This window comes from Crocuta crocuta, unplaced genomic scaffold, assembly GCF_008692635.1.
Source record: "Crocuta crocuta isolate KB4526 unplaced genomic scaffold, BGI_CrCroc_1.0 scaffold514, whole genome shotgun sequence".
Taxonomy (NCBI): domain Eukaryota; kingdom Metazoa; phylum Chordata; class Mammalia; order Carnivora; family Hyaenidae; genus Crocuta; species Crocuta crocuta.
The window spans coordinates 161456-179245 of record NW_027527950.1 but is presented as its reverse complement, the minus strand read 5'-3'; the positions used below and the strand labels follow the sequence as shown (position 1 = coordinate 179245).

The 17790-nt window shown below is 41.2% G+C and overlaps 1 gene segment (V, D, J or C); it reads right to left on the bottom strand.

Moving 5' to 3' along the window:
* Positions 1 to 11943: 11943 nt before the first annotated feature.
* Positions 11944 to 12637, bottom strand: LOC144221932 (immunoglobulin heavy variable 3-48-like). The segment is given in 2 exon segments: positions 11944 to 12425; positions 12527 to 12637. Coding segments are annotated over 2 exon segments (528 nt in total).
* Positions 12638 to 17790: the final 5153 nt, after the last annotated feature.

Here is a 17790-nt window from a genome sequence, read left to right as displayed (position 1 = left end):
TCTTTCAATTTCTGTTTATTTGGAAAGGTTTTTATTTCTCCTTCTGTTTCGAATGACAGGCTTGCTGGATAGAAGTTTCTTGGCTGCATATTTTTTCTGTTCATCACATTGAAGATCTCCTGCCATTCCTTTCTGGCCTGCCAAGTGTCAGTAGATAGGTCTGTCACCACTCTGATAGGTTTCCNAAATCTTGTTCAGTTATGCTGCTGATATCTGTTTTGAGCAGTTCATTAGGTGTCATTTCTTCTTGGAGTTTCTTTGGAGGAGAGCTCTTTGGTTTTGTCATTTTAGTTAGCTTTCCGGCTCTTGTAGGTTTTAAAGACCTGTTATGCTCTCTGTATCTATGAGCGCTGCTATATCCAAGAAGACTCTTTGATTGTCCAGGGCCTATCCTTTCAGAGAGTGTTTTTTGAATGGTATCTCTTTGTCTCTCTTGTTGAGACATTGGTTATTTTGTTTTCCTACTTGTAGTGATATCTGGTCCTCTCCACCATGTGTACTTTGGCTTGTTTCTAGAGGTAGCCCTGGAGAGGAAAACAGACTGACAAGCACACAGGGAGCAGGGGCACACAAACGCACAGAGAAATCCGACTAACATGCAAACCGAGAGGGACTGCGAAAAAGTCAAGGGAATGATGGAGGAAGGAGGGCGAAAAATAGCAAATCAAAGAAGACATAAAAAGGTCAAAAGGAAGAAAATAAAAGGAAAAAAGAAGAATACCAATGGACAAAGAACGGTTTATAGCATATAACCGGATTTCCCAGCTACAATTAAATAGCCGGATGTATGCAGTGCTGGTTGAAGAGCATAGAGACAGAGAGAGAAGACAGGGCGGGGGGAGATGAAGCAAAATTGGAAATAGAATGAACAGGCAGAAGAGATAAGAAGCTTTTTTCAAAGAGTTAAAAGGTGGAGTATGGTTGGTTAGGTGAGAGAAGGATGCTGGTGTTATCCAGAGGAACTATATAGTCTAATTACTCCTGAGAGAAAGAGATGAAAAGGTCAGGAGGTTTAGAATTTACATCTACAGAATGGAGTATTTGATTGTTTAAGCAAGCCGGTTACCAGAGGTAATCAGGTCAGTGTTCTGCGGAAGAAAAGGAAAAAAAAAGGGGTGGGGAAGGGAGGAGGGCAGCTCTCAAGCAGGGATGGGCGTGGTGTGATCCAATGCGTCTGGTGGGGGTTCTGCCTTGGCGGTTGTGGGGAGGAGAGTGGTGGTGCTCCACCTCGTTTTTATAAGCGTGTAAACTTCCTGAGCCAGGGGCTCAGCCAAAGTTTGTTGCGCTTTTCAACCCAGGCCAGTCCCAGCCTCCAAATCCCAGGCCAAGCACCCCGCTGAAATTGCCTCAGGCGATCCCCTGGCAACCGCCTCAAGGCAATTCTAAGCTTCCAGGCTAGCTCTGGGGGTGGAGCCAGAAGCCGCTGCTCCCTTCTCCTCCGGGTAGGGCTGGGGAGCCTGGGCGAGGCGGGGGGCCTTGTCTGCCGGCGCATTGAGCCCGCTGGAGTGAGGAGATCAAGTTCCCTCTGTGTCTCGTCACCCAAAACACGAACTCGCGGTCAAATCTGCCAGTTTTTTTTTTTTAATCTTTAAATATCTTTACTTTCCCCCCCCAGTTATTTACAGTTCCCAGTCTGNGATGTGGTTTATCTATACCATGGAATACTCCATGGCAATGAGAAACAATGAAATCTGGCCTGTGTAGCAACATGGAAGGACCTTGAGGGTGTTATGCTGAGTGAAATAAGTCAGGCAGAGAAGGACAAATATACGTTTTTAGGTATAGGAGGATTAGGAGGAACTTAACTGAGGAACAAATCTGCCAATTTTGAGCTCTTTGTCTTCTCTCTAGAGTTCCAGCCCCCTAGGAGCACGGACGCCAGTGCCTGCCCGCAGCTCCTCCAGGGTTCCAAGCCCGCCAGGAGAGCAATGGCTGCAGGCGCGCAACCTCTCCCAGCCAGCCAGTAGCCAGCACAAAGAAACAAACCGCGAGCGCAGCCCCTCCTGGGTGACTTGGAGCGGGGCGGGGAGGGGGTCTGAAGTGCAGGTATTTTGTGCGCAAAGTTTTTCTACATCACGAGCGGAGGTTTTTCCCTTGAGCGGTGGTTTTTCTGTTTCGGACTCTCTTTTTCCCCTCTCACTCCCCACAGAGAGGGGTGGCCTATCCCTCCCGTCTCCAATCCAGGCCCGATTTTATCTTCCCCAGTTCGCACTCATGTTAGAAAGCTTTCTCAGTGGATTCTACATCTTTTTTCTCTCAATCTCTTGGGTTTGGTATGGTTTCCTATGGCTCAGATCTTTTCCGTGTGATGCATGGACGCGAGTGCAAGTACAGAGCTCCGTACTTCTCCGCCATCTTGCCCCTCCTTTCGATTAATTGTTTTTCTGTGTTCACTTTCTTAAGTTCTTAAAGATTTTGGATACTAAATGATATCACATTTGTCATTTGCAAATATCTTTCCCCGCTTTGCCACTTGCCAGTTAGTTTTGTTGATTGTTTCCTTCGCTGTGCAGAAGCTTTTATCTTTTTTTTATTGAAACATTTTTTAATAGTTTATTGTCAAGAGAAGCTTTTTATCTTGATGAGGTCCCAATAATTCATTTTTGCTTTTGTTTCCCTTTCCTCTAGAAGCGTGTCTAGTTAGAATTTGCTGTGGTCGAGGTCAAAGAAGTTGATGCGTGTTTTTCCTTGTGGATTTTGATGTTTTCTTGTCTTACACTTAAGTCTTTCATGCGTTTTGAATATATTTTTGCATATGCTGTAGGAATGTGTTCCAGTTTCAATCTTTTGTATGTCACTCTCCAGGTTTCCCAGCACCATTTCCTGAACAACTGTTTTCTTTTTCATTGGATACTCTTTCCTGCTTTGTTGAGAATTACTTGACCACATATTTGTTGTCCAATTCTGCGTTCTCTATTCTATCCCATTCATCTATGTGTCTATTTTTGTGTCAGTACCATACTTTCTTGATGATTACGTCTTTGTACTACATCGTGAAATCTAGAATTGTGATGCCTCCAGCTTTGATTTTCTTTTTCAACATTGGCCTATTCGTAGTTTTCTGGTTTCATACAGATTTTAAACTTTGTTCTTTCTCTGTGAAGAATGCTGGTGTCATTTTGATTAGGATCACATTGAATTTGTAGGTTGTTTTTGGTAGTATTGATATTTAACAATATTTGTTTTTCCAATCTATGACCATGGATTGTTGTTTTTAATTTCTTTGTGTCTTGTTTAATTTCCTTTATATACTTTCTATGGGTTTTAGCATACAATCATTCATGTCTTTCGTTAGGTTTATTCCTAGGTATGTTATGATTTTTGGTGCAATTGTAAATAGTTCTGATTCTTTAATGTCTCTTTTTGCTGCTTAATTTTTGGTGTATGGAAATAGACCCAGTTACTTGACATTGTTTTTATATCCTACATCTTTGCTGAATTCCTGCATCAACTCTAGGGTTTTTCGGTAGAATCGTTTGGGTTTTCCATGTAGAGTATCATGTCATCTGCAAAGAGTGAAAGGTTGACTTGTTCCTTTGTAATTTATATGCCTTTTATTTATTTTTGTTGTTTGATCGATGAGGTTAACCCTTCCAGTATTATGTTGAACAAAAGTGGTGAAGATGGATATCCCTGTCATGTGCCTGACCTTATGTGAGGATCGCTAGGTTCTTCCTCATTGAGGATGATGTTAACAGTGCATCTTTTGTATATGACCTTTATGTTGTTCAAGCATTTTCCATCTATCCTTACTTGTTTGGTGGTTTTTATCCAGAAATGGTTTTTCAAATCCTTTTCTGCACCTATTTTGAGTATCATGTGGTTCTCTTATTTTTCTCTTAGTGATGTGATGTATCACTTTGATTGATTTCTGATAATTGATCCATCCTTGCAGCCTAGAAATAAATCTAACTGTATCCCCATAAATGATTCCTTTAATGTATTATTGGATTCAATTTGCAAGAATGTTGTTGAGAATTTTTGCATCCATGTTTACCTGGGCAATTGGTCTGTAATTCTCCTTTTCTAATTCTTCCTGTTGAAATAGTAGTTTATATGTTTCTAGGAATGTATTCATTTCTTCCAGATTGCCTAATTTATCAGTATATAATTTTTCATAATATCCCCTTATAATTGATTGTATTTCTGTGGTGTTGGTTGTGGTCTTTCCTGTCAAATTGATGATTTTCTCTATTTGGGTCTGTTTCTTTTCTGTTTGAACAGTGTGGCCAGAGAACATCAATTTTAATTCTTTCAAAAAACATCCTAAAGGTTTTAATGATCTGTTCTACCGTTTTTGTTTGTTTGTATGTAATTTATTTGTCTTCTATTATTATATCCCTTTTTATTTGGCTTTTCTACCTTATTAAGTGTAACGTGGTTTTGAGTTTGAAATTTTATTTTTATTGTGTTAGGCTTGTACTGCTCTACATTTACATCTTAAACCTCCGTTTTCTGCATCCCGAGGAATTTGGACTATAACGCTTACTTTTTATTTGCTACCATGTATTTTATTAATTTATTTAATTTTCCCCTTAATAGTTTATTGCCAATTTGGTTTACATATAAGTACGAGTGCTTATCCACATTAGTGCCCTCCTCCATGCGAATCACCCCCCTTCCCTTTTCCCACAGCCCTCAAGCCCTCGGTTTGTTCTCAGCATTCAAGAGTGTCTCATGGTTTACCTCCCTATATCGTTTACTTCTGCCCTTATTTTTTATTATTTTGCTTCTACTGGGTATGGCAGCACATAAACGTATAAACAATTAATCACAAACAGAATCAATCTTATGGATAAGAATGTGCTAATAGCTGGGGACTTTATTATTCCACTTACAGCAATGAATACATCAAATAAAAAAATCAGTAATGAAAAAATGGACTTAAATGACACATTGGACCATATGGATCTGAGTGATATATATAGAACTCCACATCCTGACGCCACGTAATTCACTTTCTTCTCATGTGCGCATGGCACATTCTCCAAGATAGATCACATACTGGGACATAACGAAGCCCTCAAGAAATTTAAAAGAATTGAGATCATACCATGCACACTTTCAGATCAAAATGCTATGAAAGTTGAAATCACTAGCAGGAAGAAGTCTGGAAAACCTCCAAGAACATGGAGGTTAAAGAACACCCTACTAAAGAACAAATGGGCCAATCAGGCAATTAGAAAGAAATTAAAAAACATATGGAAACAAATGAAATCGAAAATACAACAATCTAAACTCTATGGGATGTGACGAAGGCAGTCCTAAGAGGAAAGTACATTGCACTCCAGGCCTATTTCAGGAAATTAGAAAAAACGCAAGTCCAAAATCTAACAGCTCACCTAAACGAACTAGAGGGAGACAACAGGAGGACCCCAAACCCAATAGGAGAAGAGAAATAATAAAAATCAGGGCAGAAGTAAACAATATAGACACCAAACAGACAGTTGAACAGATCAATGAAACCAAGAGTTGGTTTTTTTGAAAAAAGAAACAAAATTGACAAACTTGAAGCCAGGCTTCTCAAAAAGAAAAGAAGGAGCACTCAAATAGACAAAATCATGAATGAAAAAGGACTTATTACACCCAATCCCTCAGAAATACAAGCAATTATCAGGGAATACTATGAAAAATTATATGCCAACTAATTGGACAACTTAGAAGAAATGGACAAATTCCTATACAAACACATTCTACCAAAATTCACATGCGAAAAGATAGAAAATCTGAAGAGACCCATAGCTGGTGAGCTCTTGAACTCTCCTTTCATGTTCCTGGATCAGTTTATCTCTGTTTTTCTCAGTGTCTTATTTTTCTATAATTTTGTCTTCTAAATCACTTATTCCCTTGTTGCGTCTTCAATTAGTCCATTGGAAACCTCCAGTTTATTATGTGTCTCATTTTTAAAAAAATTTTTTTTAATTGTTATTTTTTTATTTATTTCTAGGAGAGAGAGAGAGAGAGACAACGTGAGCAGGGGAGGATCAGAGAGAGAGGGAGACACAGACTCTGAAATAGGCTCCAGGCTCTGACCTGGCAGTCAGCACAGAGGCCGATGCGGGGCTCGAAACCACGAACCGCGAGATCATGTCCTAAGCGAAAGTCGGACGCTTAACCGACTAAGCCACCCAGGCGCCCCTATTATGTATCTCATTTATCGCATTTTTTAATTCATCATAACTATTTTTAAGCTCCATAGTGTTTGTAGCCCTAGTTTCTCTGATGTCCTCTATGCTTTCTTCAAGCCCAGCAATTAATTTCATGATTATTGTTCTAAATTCTTTTTCAGTTATTTTGCTTATATCTGTTTTGAGCAGTTATTTAGCTGTCAATTTTTCCTGAAATTTCTCTGGAGGAGAGCTCTTTCATTTTGTCATTTTGGTTAGCTTTCTATCTCTTGTTAGTTTTCAGAGCTTATTATGCACTCTGCACCTGTGAGTGCTGATGTACCAAAGAAGGCTCAATGACTGTCCAGGGCCTGTCCGTTCACAAAGTGTTCTTTGAATAGTATCTCTGGTCTCTCTTGTTGAGACCTTGGTTATTTTATTTTCCTTCTTTAGTAGTATTTGGGACTCTCCCCCATGTGTTCTTTGGCTTGTTTCTTGAGGTAGCCCTGGATAACAAAACAGACAGACAAACACACAAGGAACAAAGACACACAAACCCACAGACAAATCCAACAAGCATGCAAACAGAAAGGAAAAACGTAAAAGAAAAGAGAAAAGAGGAAGGAGGGAAGGCGAATAATAAGAAATAAAAATGCATAAAAAAGGAAAAAAAGAAAAGGAAAGGAAAAAAGAAGAAACCCAACAGATGAAGAATACTTGAAAGCATGTAACTTGATTTCCCAGTAGAAATAAATAGATGGGTGTATGCAGTGCTGGTAGAAGAGCATAGAGAAAGAGAGAAATGACAGGGCAGGGATGAAGCAAAATTAGAAATGAAATGAGGAGTCAGAAGGAAAATTCAAAGAGCGAAAGAGTGGAATATGGTTGGAGAAGAGGTGAAAGAAAGGTCGATGATGCTATCCAGAGAGACTATATTGTCTGATTACTCCAGAGAGAAAGAGATGAAAAAGTAGGTAGGTGTAGAATTTATATCTAGAGAATGGATTAAATTGTACTGTTTAAGCAAGTCAGTGACCAGAATTAATCAGGGCAGTACATCCATGTTGGTCTTGCCCCGGATCCGTTAAAATAATTAAAATATATGAAAATGTCAGCCCTCTAGCAGGGATGGGCGTGGTTTGACCCAGTGCATCTCATGGGAGTCTTGCCTTGGTGGTTGTGGGGAGAATAGTGGTGAGGCTCCAATCCCTTCTTGAACCAAGCGCTGCAACTCACTTTTTTGGGTGTGTAAACTCCCCTTTCCAGGTGCACAGCCAAGGTGGGTTGCGCCCTATATCCCAGGCCAGGCCTCCTTTCCAAATCCCAGTCTGCATGCCACACTGAAGTTGCCATAGACACAACCTCGCAGGCGATCCCCTCAGGGCAATTTCAAGCCTCTTGCCTACCCCTTGGGGACTGATCCAGAAGCAGCTGCTCCTGTGTCCTCCAGTTGGATTGACGAGCAAGGATGGGGATCACCTGGGACGAGTGTGTTCTGCTTAGGGTCAGCTGGAGAGCAGGAAACTGGGTCCCTCTGTATCTCGTCACCTGAAACACGAACTCGTGAGCAAATCTTTGTTTTAAGCCCTTCGCCTCCTCTTTAGGGATCCAGCTGAGCCAGAAGCACAAAGGCGTGGTCGCCGCGTGGCCCCTCCAGGTCGGTTTGGTGCTCAGGGAGTTGGCGTGCAGGGAGTTGTTTTCCCGGGGATTGTTTGGGACACGTGGGTCCCGCCTAGGGTCAGCTGGAGAGCTGGAGACCGTGTCCCTCTGTGTCCCGAGCTGAGGTTTTTCTGTTCTCCAGCGACAGGGATTGTATCTTGAGCAGTTTTGGCTTCTCTCCTTCCCCTCTCACTACCCGCCGAGGGGGATCGCCCCCGTCCCTCTGTGTTTCTGGTCCTGGCCCGATTTTATCTTCCCCAGTTCGCAGTCATGTTAGAAGGTTTGCTCAGTGGGTTCTGTCTCCTTTTCCTCCCAAACTCATGGATTCTGCAAGGGTTCCTATGGCTTCAGGTTTTCTCCGTGGATATATGGGGGCGAGTGCAACATTCGGAGTTCCCTACTTCTCCGCCATCTTGCCCCTCCACTTTATACATTTTTTAAATGGTGGCCACTGTACTTGTAAATGCACAGAAGCACTGGTCTGGTTATATTAGCTCATTTATCCTAGAATTTGGTCACTGTCAAAGTAGGCATTACTATTATAACAGTTCACTGTAAACATGAGAAGACAACTGTGTTTGGAAAGGTTTTAGAAAAGAGTTTGTACAGTTTGCTGGTCACGATGAAGTTTGCAGGACATGATGATCAAGATGCTACGTGGGAAACTGATGGTGAAACAGTACCAGTTCTGGACATGAGCTCTGAGGTCCCGGGTGCCTCCTGAATACCTTAGCCACCCTGATGTCCTGAGTGTCGCATGTCAGGATTGGTTTCATATAAGTTCTGGGCAAATGTATTCCCTTTTTCTTTTTCTTTTTTTTTCTCGATAATTATCATAACATCTTTTTTATTTAATGTTTATTTTTTTTCAAATGGTTTCTTTTCAGGTTGGTTTCCTCCTTCTCTAAAATGTACACAATTATCCGATTTGTTCATTTCTTTGGGTCTGATTTTCTTACTGGACCTCAGTGCACATGTAATTAATCTTTGGTTTCTTTCTCCTGTTAATCTGTCTCCTGTGAACTTAATTGTTTGTCCATAAGAACCTTTGATGGAAGAGAATTTCTTCCTCCCTTTCACCACCCTAGGCTCTGGATTCAGCCACATTCTGCTTTTCAGCACAGACACCAGCACTAGATTTGAATGCATATCGCCCTGTGCTGGATGTAGACTCCTATCAAATAGTGGGTGTGGCATGTGTATTCTCAATCCCCCAGGGTCCCTACTCCATTTTAGCCTGAAGATAAACTCACATTGACAGCAAACTTATGGCATCAACTGGATAGGTCTGCGTCTGTAACACTTGGGTCCAAACAGGCAGAAGGGCCGTTGTTCTTCCGTAGTTCACTTCATGTCCTTCTGTAGTTTACTGAGCAGGTGGCTGGGGCAGCCAGCTAGTCCTCCGTCCCAGATATTTCTGGAGGCATCCTTGCCGGAAACATGGGATGTGGCTGCACCAGAATGGCAGGAAGTGTTAGGAAAGTATGATTATCTGCGTGTTCTGGAAGGTGGAGTGTATGATACAGATGACAGTCTAGTACTTTCTGTAATCATGTGTCTTTGAGACAAAGGACATGCATGGAGACACAATGCATGTACAATTTACAAGATTATCTGCACATGTCTATTCTAGACATGAGTTGCAGTGAAAATGCCATTGTTCTTTTCAAATGTTGTACATCTATAAGGGAATTATGGGATAAATTTTCATCCAAAGTAATATCTGAAATAGATGATATTTAGCTTTGAAATAAATTCATTGCTAAACAATTACTAGAAAGAAGCTAAAATCTTTAATTCAGAAAAAAAATAAATACATTTTAATGCCACTACATGATCTAGATTATATTCTAGAAACCTGTGCAAATTACAAAATATTGAGAAAGTGGGAGTATAATATTTCAAGTGATAATCAAAAGCTAATTGTTACTTTACGTTATTTTGATAACTGATGTTGCATCATAAATTCGTGTGTAAAATACAAATATGTGACCTATGGTTAGATTTAAGATGTAGTATCAGTTATGCAACTAATTACAATAAAAATTCTAGAAGTACAGAATCTAATAATATATTCATTAGTATATATATGCCATCATTGACTTTCTAAAGAGGAGTCATATCAAGGTTGCTAGAGAAAGAAGTGCATTAAAATTAGACAGTGTATCCACTATTTCGTTTAAATGAATACATTTTTTAAAAATAGTTTATTGACAGTTTGGTTTCCACATAATACTCAGTGCTCATCCCTACAAGTTCCATCCTCCATGCCCATCAACCCCTTGCCCTTCCATTCACCCCATTCCCATCAGCCATCAGTTTGTTCTCAGCATTCAGGAGTCTCTAATGGCTTACCACCCTCCCTCTCCCCCCAAATTTTTCCCCTTCTTCTCCCCCACGCTCCTTTTTTAAAAGAATCCAATGTACTAATGTCTTACAATAACATAACTGAGCTAAGCCTGCTCACTATGCACAGCAAAACTAGATGCTAGAATTGCAAAAACTGAATTAAATGAAAAATACCTGAAGTCGACTGTTGTTGATGAGAATTTAGTGGTGACGCAGGTAAATGAGAGAGACTGCGAGAGTCTGGACACCTGGGACTCTTTCTCCACGTTCACCTGGGTGAGTCCACACAACCTGAGCACAATCACAAGGAAGCAGGTGTGTAAGATTAGTAACTGATCTTACACATCCTGGAACGTCTGAGATACACACACGGAATGACTGAAAACAGAGGAAGAACCCAAATTGGATGTGCTTCTCTTGAGAACGACCCTCCCGAAGAGCTTCATGCTCAGGGTGGCGGTGGTCCTGACCTCCTGTATCCATGGGGCACAATATCACCAAAAGGACAGAGGTATGACAAAAGATGCACACACCTGGGATGTCAGGAAAATGTAAGGACGGCGAGAGTAGAAGGGCACTTCTTGTGTCTCCTCTGAGGTTGGGGTCGGTGCTGGTTTCATGCAGGACACCGCACTCCCTGTCCATTAGAGCCTCACGTCCCTCATGTCACCGCATCCCGCTTCCCGGACAGAGAGGAAGTAGGAAGGCACGGGAAGAAACGCAGAGGTTGTATCCAGGTTTGTTTTGTAAACACATCCTTGTCCCGTATTGAACAATGTCCTGTTTTTCTGCTACACATTAATAGGCAGCTGTGTGATATATTCCATGTCAACATCTCAAGTAGTGCATAAGGGTTGTGCTCCAAGAGAGCGGGGAAGGTATTGCAGGAGAAATGAGAACTAATCATCTCTCAGAGCAGATGGTGGATCATTGTGTGCGGGGGGACTTTCTGGAAAATACCTCCTAAGGAATCAAGATGCAGATGCACAAGGACAGTGAGTATCACCATCTATGAAACAAGGGACATTGTACTGTCAGTGCATTCGGGACCCTGGGAAGGAGATATTGTCCTGGAGTTTGCATGGACATGAATGGAATCACACCACCCTTATGAGAGCAAGGCAGAGAGACATTCATTGTTCCACAAGGAAAAACCACCTGATGTCTGTGGTAAGATTCTCCCTGCTGGATTTTGAGGGAATCAAATACCATGACCAGAAATTCAAGATGTGCAATTGAGTCTCAGAAGGACACACAGCTCTGATGACACTTTGTGTCAGATCCAGGTTAACTGATTTCACCCTTTGGAAATGATGAAGCCCATGAAAGTTTCATACTCTCCTATTTCTCCCCCTCCACGTGTGTGTGTGTGTGTGTGTGTGTGTGTGTGTGTGTGAACTTCACGCTCCATAGCCACAGCGTGCACTGGTGGGGGTCCATGTGGTTTCCCATGCTTTCAACCAAAATTGGTGCAGTGAACAAGCTTCCAACAATGAGCCCACCAGGAATCTATCTTCTCTAGATGAAGATATTCGGCGCCTCTGCAGCTTCGTGTCCACCATGCACTGTATGCGGATTCTAGCGAGCTTGCACACTGAGCTGGGTGGGCGTGCAAGAAACAGTGAGTGCAACAGGGAATCTTATAATACTTCATTTCATGATCTTCAAGATATTTGTAATTAATTCATGTCTAGTGACAAGGATTAAGCTAGTGCCAACACCTCTGTCTTCTGTGCATGTTCGTATACGTTTCCTATTCCAAGTATCTCATTCAGAGACTGAAAGTTAAGCACAAAATCATGTGTCCATAAGGGCTCCCTGGGGGAAACTACTCTATGGGGAGGAAGCCCCAGAACCTGACAGGAAACCTGCCTGTAACCTCCATCTGTCCCTGCTCCTGGGAAGATAAACCAGAGCTGTGCATAGTGTGCACCCCCTGGTGGTGCTGATCCCCTTCTCCAGGGAGGTTAGTGTCTGGGCTCACCCTATGACTCCTCACTGTGTCTCTCGCACAGAAATACGTGGCCGTGTCTTCGACTCTCAGGTTGTCCATCTGCAGATACAGCGTGTTCTTGGCGTTGTCTCTGGAGATGGTGAACCGGCCCTTCACGGAGTCTGCATAGTATGTGCTACTTCCACTACTACTGATGTATGCAACCCACTGCAGCCCCTTCCCTGGAGCCTGGCGGACCCAGTTCATGTCGTAGCTACTGAAGGTGAATCCGGAGGCTGCACAGGAGAGTCTCAGGGACCCTCCAGGCTTCACCAGGCCTCCCCCAGACTCCACCAGCTGCACCTCACACTGGACACCTGCAGACACAAGACATCTTGGTCAGGAAACTGTCACACATCTAGTGTTCCTCACTCATATCCATTCACATACTCAGTGTCTCTTGTTCGCCATGAATTACCTTTTAAAACAGCAAGAAGGAAAACCCAGCCAAGCACAATCTCCATGGTGAGATGTCTGTGTTCTGTCCTGATCACAGAATGGGAACACCTGGGACTCCCGGGGCTGGGGCTCCTCTCCCAGCTGCAGAGTCAGGGCTGGGCCTGTTTAATCAGCACAGGGCGGGTCTGATTTGCATTTCCTCTGTGTATATAAGCAGCTATGTATTCAGTTGTTACAAAGAGGGCAGTGACCTGAGCAGATGTAAATCTCTTTAGTTTGGTGTATTGACAGCTTTGGATAAATAAAAATTGTTATTATCATTTTCCAGAGATCACACTTTTGCTTTATGTGTTACTCTGATTTAACATTTGCACACTACTCGTGGGGTATAGGTGTCATCATATCCTAGAAGGAGATGTGAACCTACAACCGAGTTGTAGAGGCTGGTGAGGTGTCCAAGTGCACGTATGTGGTGAGCGTGAGCCCAGGATCTGGGCCGGTGCTCCTCCCTACAGGACCTACGACCTCCTTCAGTCCACCTGCAGGACTGAGCGGGCAGGCTCCTGAGGAATGTGGAACACTTTCTGTAATGGGTCCATGACGATTTTACTTGCTCTGGAGTTGACCTTAAATAGAGAATCAGAGTCAAAGCAGGTGTAATTTTAAGTCTTTAACATGTCACTATCATTGTGTCCTTACTGAGTAATCTCTGTGTTTATTTGTAAGAGTTTTGATGGATGTACCTGACTTAGAGTGAGATGCACATGCCGAGTGTGTGATATGATAGAACACTGATGTGAGTCAACATGAGCAAGACTGAACACATAATTCCCTTTAAAATCTCTTATAGTTCCCCTGGAATTCTTCCTTCTTAGTTCCTTTCTTCACCCTGTCCCCATGGAACTATTAATCTTTCTCATGTTTCTTCTCAGTATTCAAGAGTCTTTCATGGTTTCCCTCTCTCCCTCTTCCCCACCATTTCCCCCCTTCTTCTCCCCCTTGGTCCTCCGTTAACTTCCTCCTAATCCTCCTACACGTGCAAACATATGGTATCTGTCCTTCTCTGCCTGACTTATTTCGCTCAGGATAACACCCTCAAGGTCCATCCATGTGGCTACACAGGCCAGATTTCATTCTTTCTCATCGCCATGTAGTATTCCATGGTATAGATAAACCACATCTTCTCAATCCATTCGTCAGTTGATGGACACTTAGGCTCTTTCCATATTTCGGCTATTGTTGAGAGTGCTGTATGAACATTGGGGTACATGTGCTCCTATGCGTCAGCACTCCTATATCCTTTGGGTAAATTCTTAGCAGTGCTATTGCTGGGTCATAGGGGAGTTCTACTGTTAGTTTTTTAAGGAACCTCCACACTGTTTTCCAGAGGGGCTACACCAGTTTACATTCCCACCAACAGTGTAAAAGGGTGCCCGTTTCTCCACATCTTCGTCAGCACCTAGCGTCCTCTGATTTGCTCATTTTAGCCACTCCGACTTGTGTGAGGAGGTATCTCAGTGTTGTTTTGATTTGTATTTCCCTGATGAGGAGGGATGCTGAGCATCGTTTCATGTGTCTGTTGGCCATTTGGATGTCCTCTTTGGAGAAGTGTCTATTCATACCTTCTGCCCATTTCTTCACTGGGTTGTTTGATTGACGGGTGTGGAGTTTGGTGACTTCCTTACATATTTTGGATATTAACCCTTTATCTGTCATTTGGAACTAACTTTTCCCATTCCGTCGGTTGTCTATTAGTTTTATGGATTGTCTCCTTTGCCTTGCAGTGGCTTTAAATCTTGATGAGGTCCCAATCATTTATTTTTGCTCTTGATTCTTTTGCTTTTGGGGATGTGTCAAGTAAGAAATTACTGCGGTGGAGGTCAAAGAGGTTGTTTCCTGCTTTCTCCTCTAGGGATTTGATGGTTTCCTGTCTCACGTTCAGGTCCTTCATCCATTTGAGTTTAGTTTTGTGTATGTGTGAGAAAATTATCTAGTTCCATTCTTATGCATTTTACTGGTCCAGTTCTCCCAGCACCATCTGTTAACGAGGCTTTCTTTTTACCATTGGATACTCTTTCCTGCTTTGTCAAAGATTAGTTGGGTGTATATTTTTGGTTTCAATTCTGAGTTCTTCATTCTATTCCATTGGTCTATGTGTCTGTTTTTGTGCCAATACCATACTTTCTTGATGATGACAGCTTTGTAGTAGAGGCTAAAGTCTGGGATGGTGATACCTCCCGTTTTGATTTTCTTCAATATTACTGTGGCTATGGGGTCTTTTGTTGTTCCACGCAAATTTTAGAATAATTTGTTCTAGTTTTAAGAAGTATGTTGATGCAATTTTGATTGGGTTTGCATTGAATGTGTAGATTGTTTTGGGTAGTAATGACATTTTAACTGTATTTATTCTTCCAATCCATGAGCATGGAATATTTTTCCATTTTTTGTGTCTTCTACAATTTCCTTCATTAGTTTTCTATTGTTTTCATCATACAGATCTCTTATGGTTGGTTATCTCTTATCCTTGGTTATGTTTACTCCTAGGTACTTTATGGTGTTTTTTTTTTTGTTTTTTTTTTGGCAATTGAGAATAGGATCAGANTTTTCTGCATCCATCGACAGGATCGTATGTTTTTTATCTTTTCTTTTGTTGATGTGATGTATCACATTGAATGATTAGTGAATATTGAACCAGCCTTGTAACCCAGGAATGAATCCCCCTTGATCTTGGTGGATAATTCTTTTTATGTGCTATTGAATTCGATTTGCAAGCATCTTGTTGAGGATTTTTGGATCTGTATTCATCAAGGTCATTGGCCTGTAGTTCTCTTTTTTTTGCTGGATCTCCCTCTGGCTTGGGAATCAGAGTGATGCTGGCTTCATAAAATGAGTCCTGAAGTTTTTCTTCGATTTTGGAATAGCTTGAGAATAATTCGGATTAATTCTGTTTTAAATGTCTGGTAGAATTCCCCAGGGAAGCCATCAGGCCCAGGGCTCTTATTTGTTGGCAGATTTTTGATAACTGATTTGATTTCTTCAGTAGTTATGGGTCTTTCCAGATTTTCTATTTCTTCCCGTGTTAATTTTGGTAGTGAGTGTGTGTTTAGGAATTTGTCCATTTCTTCTAAGTTGTCCAATTTGTTGGCATAAAATTTTTCATAGTATTCCCTGATCATTACTTGTATTTCTAGGGATTGGTTGTAATAATTCCATTTTCAATCATTATTTTGTCTATTTGGGTGCTCTCTCTTTTCTTTTCGAGAAGCCTGACTAGAGGTTTGTCAATTTTGTTTATTTTTTCATAGAACCAACTCTTGGTTTCATTGATCTGTTCAGTTGTTTCTTTGGTCTCTATGTTGTTTATTTCTACTATGATTTTAATATTTCTCTTCTTCTACTAGGTTTTGGGTCCTCTTGTTGATCTGCTTCTAGTTCCTTTTGGTGAGCTGTTGAATTTTGCACTTGCGAATTTTTTTATATTTATNCTCAAGGTCCATCCATGTTGCTACACATGGCCAGATTTCATTGTTTCTCATTGCCATGTAGTAAGTTGAAATAGGCCTGTCGTGCAATGTACTTTCCTCCTAGACTGCATTTGCATCATCCCATAGAATTTGGATTGTTGTATTTTCATATTCATGTTTTTGCATATATTTTTAAATTTCTTCTTTAATTGCCTGATTGGCCCGTTCATTCTTTAGTAGGGTGTTCTTTAACCTCCATGTTTTTGGAGGTTTTCCAGAATTCTTACTATGATTGATTTCAAGTTTCAAAGCATTATGATGTGAAAGTGTACATGGTATGATCTCAATTCTTTTATACTTATTAAGAGCTACTTTATGTCCCATTATGTGATCTATCTTGGAGAATGTGCCATGCGCACTTGAGAAGAAAGTGAATTCCCTGGCCTCAGGATGTAGAGATCTGAATATATCTGTCAGATCTATCTGGTCCAATGTGTCATTCAAGTTTATTGTTTCTTTAGTGATTTTCTATCTGGTTGATCTATCCATTGCTGTTAGTTGAGTATTAAAGTCCCCTGCTGTTAGCACATACTTGTCTATAAGATTGTTTCTTTTTGTGATTGTTTTAAATATTTAGGTGCTCCCATATTCCGTGCATAGACATTTATGATTGTTAGTTCTTCCTGATGGATAGACCCTGTATTATTATGTAATGCCCTTCTTCATCCCTTGTTATTGTCTTTAATTTAGAGTCCAGTTTGTCCTATATAAGTATAGCTACTCCAGCTTTCTTTTGACTACCCGTAGCATGATAGATATTTTCCATCCTCTTACTTTTAATCTGAAGGTATCTTCCAGTCTAAAATGCGTTTATTGTATACAGCAAATAGGCGGATTTTGGTTTTTTATCCATTCTGCTACCTTATGTCTTTTGATTGGAGCATTCAGCACCTTTACATTCAGTGTTATTATTGAAATATGTGGGTTTAGATTCATTATGTTTTTTGTGGGATTCATACTTATGGTGGTGACTCTGGTATCTTTGTTCCTTGCAACACTTCCCTCATAGATTCCCTATTAGGATTTCTTGTAAGGCTGCTTTAGTTGTGAGAAATTCTTTCAATGTTTGTTTATTTGGAATGACTTATATCTCTCCTTCTATTCTGAATGACAGGCTTGCTGGATAGAGGATTCTTGGATGCATATTTTTTCTATTCATAACATTGAAGATTTCCTGCATTCCTTTCTGCTCTGCCAAGTTTCATTAGATGGGTTGGTCACCACTCTGATAGGTTTCCCTTTGTATGTTAGGCCCCTTTTCTCCCTAGCTGCTTTCAATATTCTTTCTTTGTCCTTATAGTTTGCCAGTTACCCTATGATATGTCGTGCAGAAGATCGATTCAAGTTACATCTGAGGGGAGTTCTCTGTGTCTCTTGAATTCATCTTCTACTTCCTTCCCCAGGTTGGGGAAGTTCTCTGCTATAATTTGTTCCAGGACTCCTTCAGCACCTTTCCCTCTCTTTTCCTCTTCTGGAATTCCTATGATACAGATATTGTTCCGTTTGATTGTATCGCCGAGCTCTCGAACTCTTCTTTCATGTTCCTGGATCAGCTTCCCTCTCTTCTCTCAGTTTCTTCTTTTTCTATAAGAGTCTTCTAAATCACTTATTCTACTTTCTGCCTCTTCGATCCGTGCATTGGACGCCTCCAGTTTATTTTTATCTCATTTATCCCAATTTTTAAGTCACCATAAGTATTTTTTAAAATGTTTTTTTATTTATTCTGAGAGAGACAGAAGACAGCATGAGCAGGGGAGGG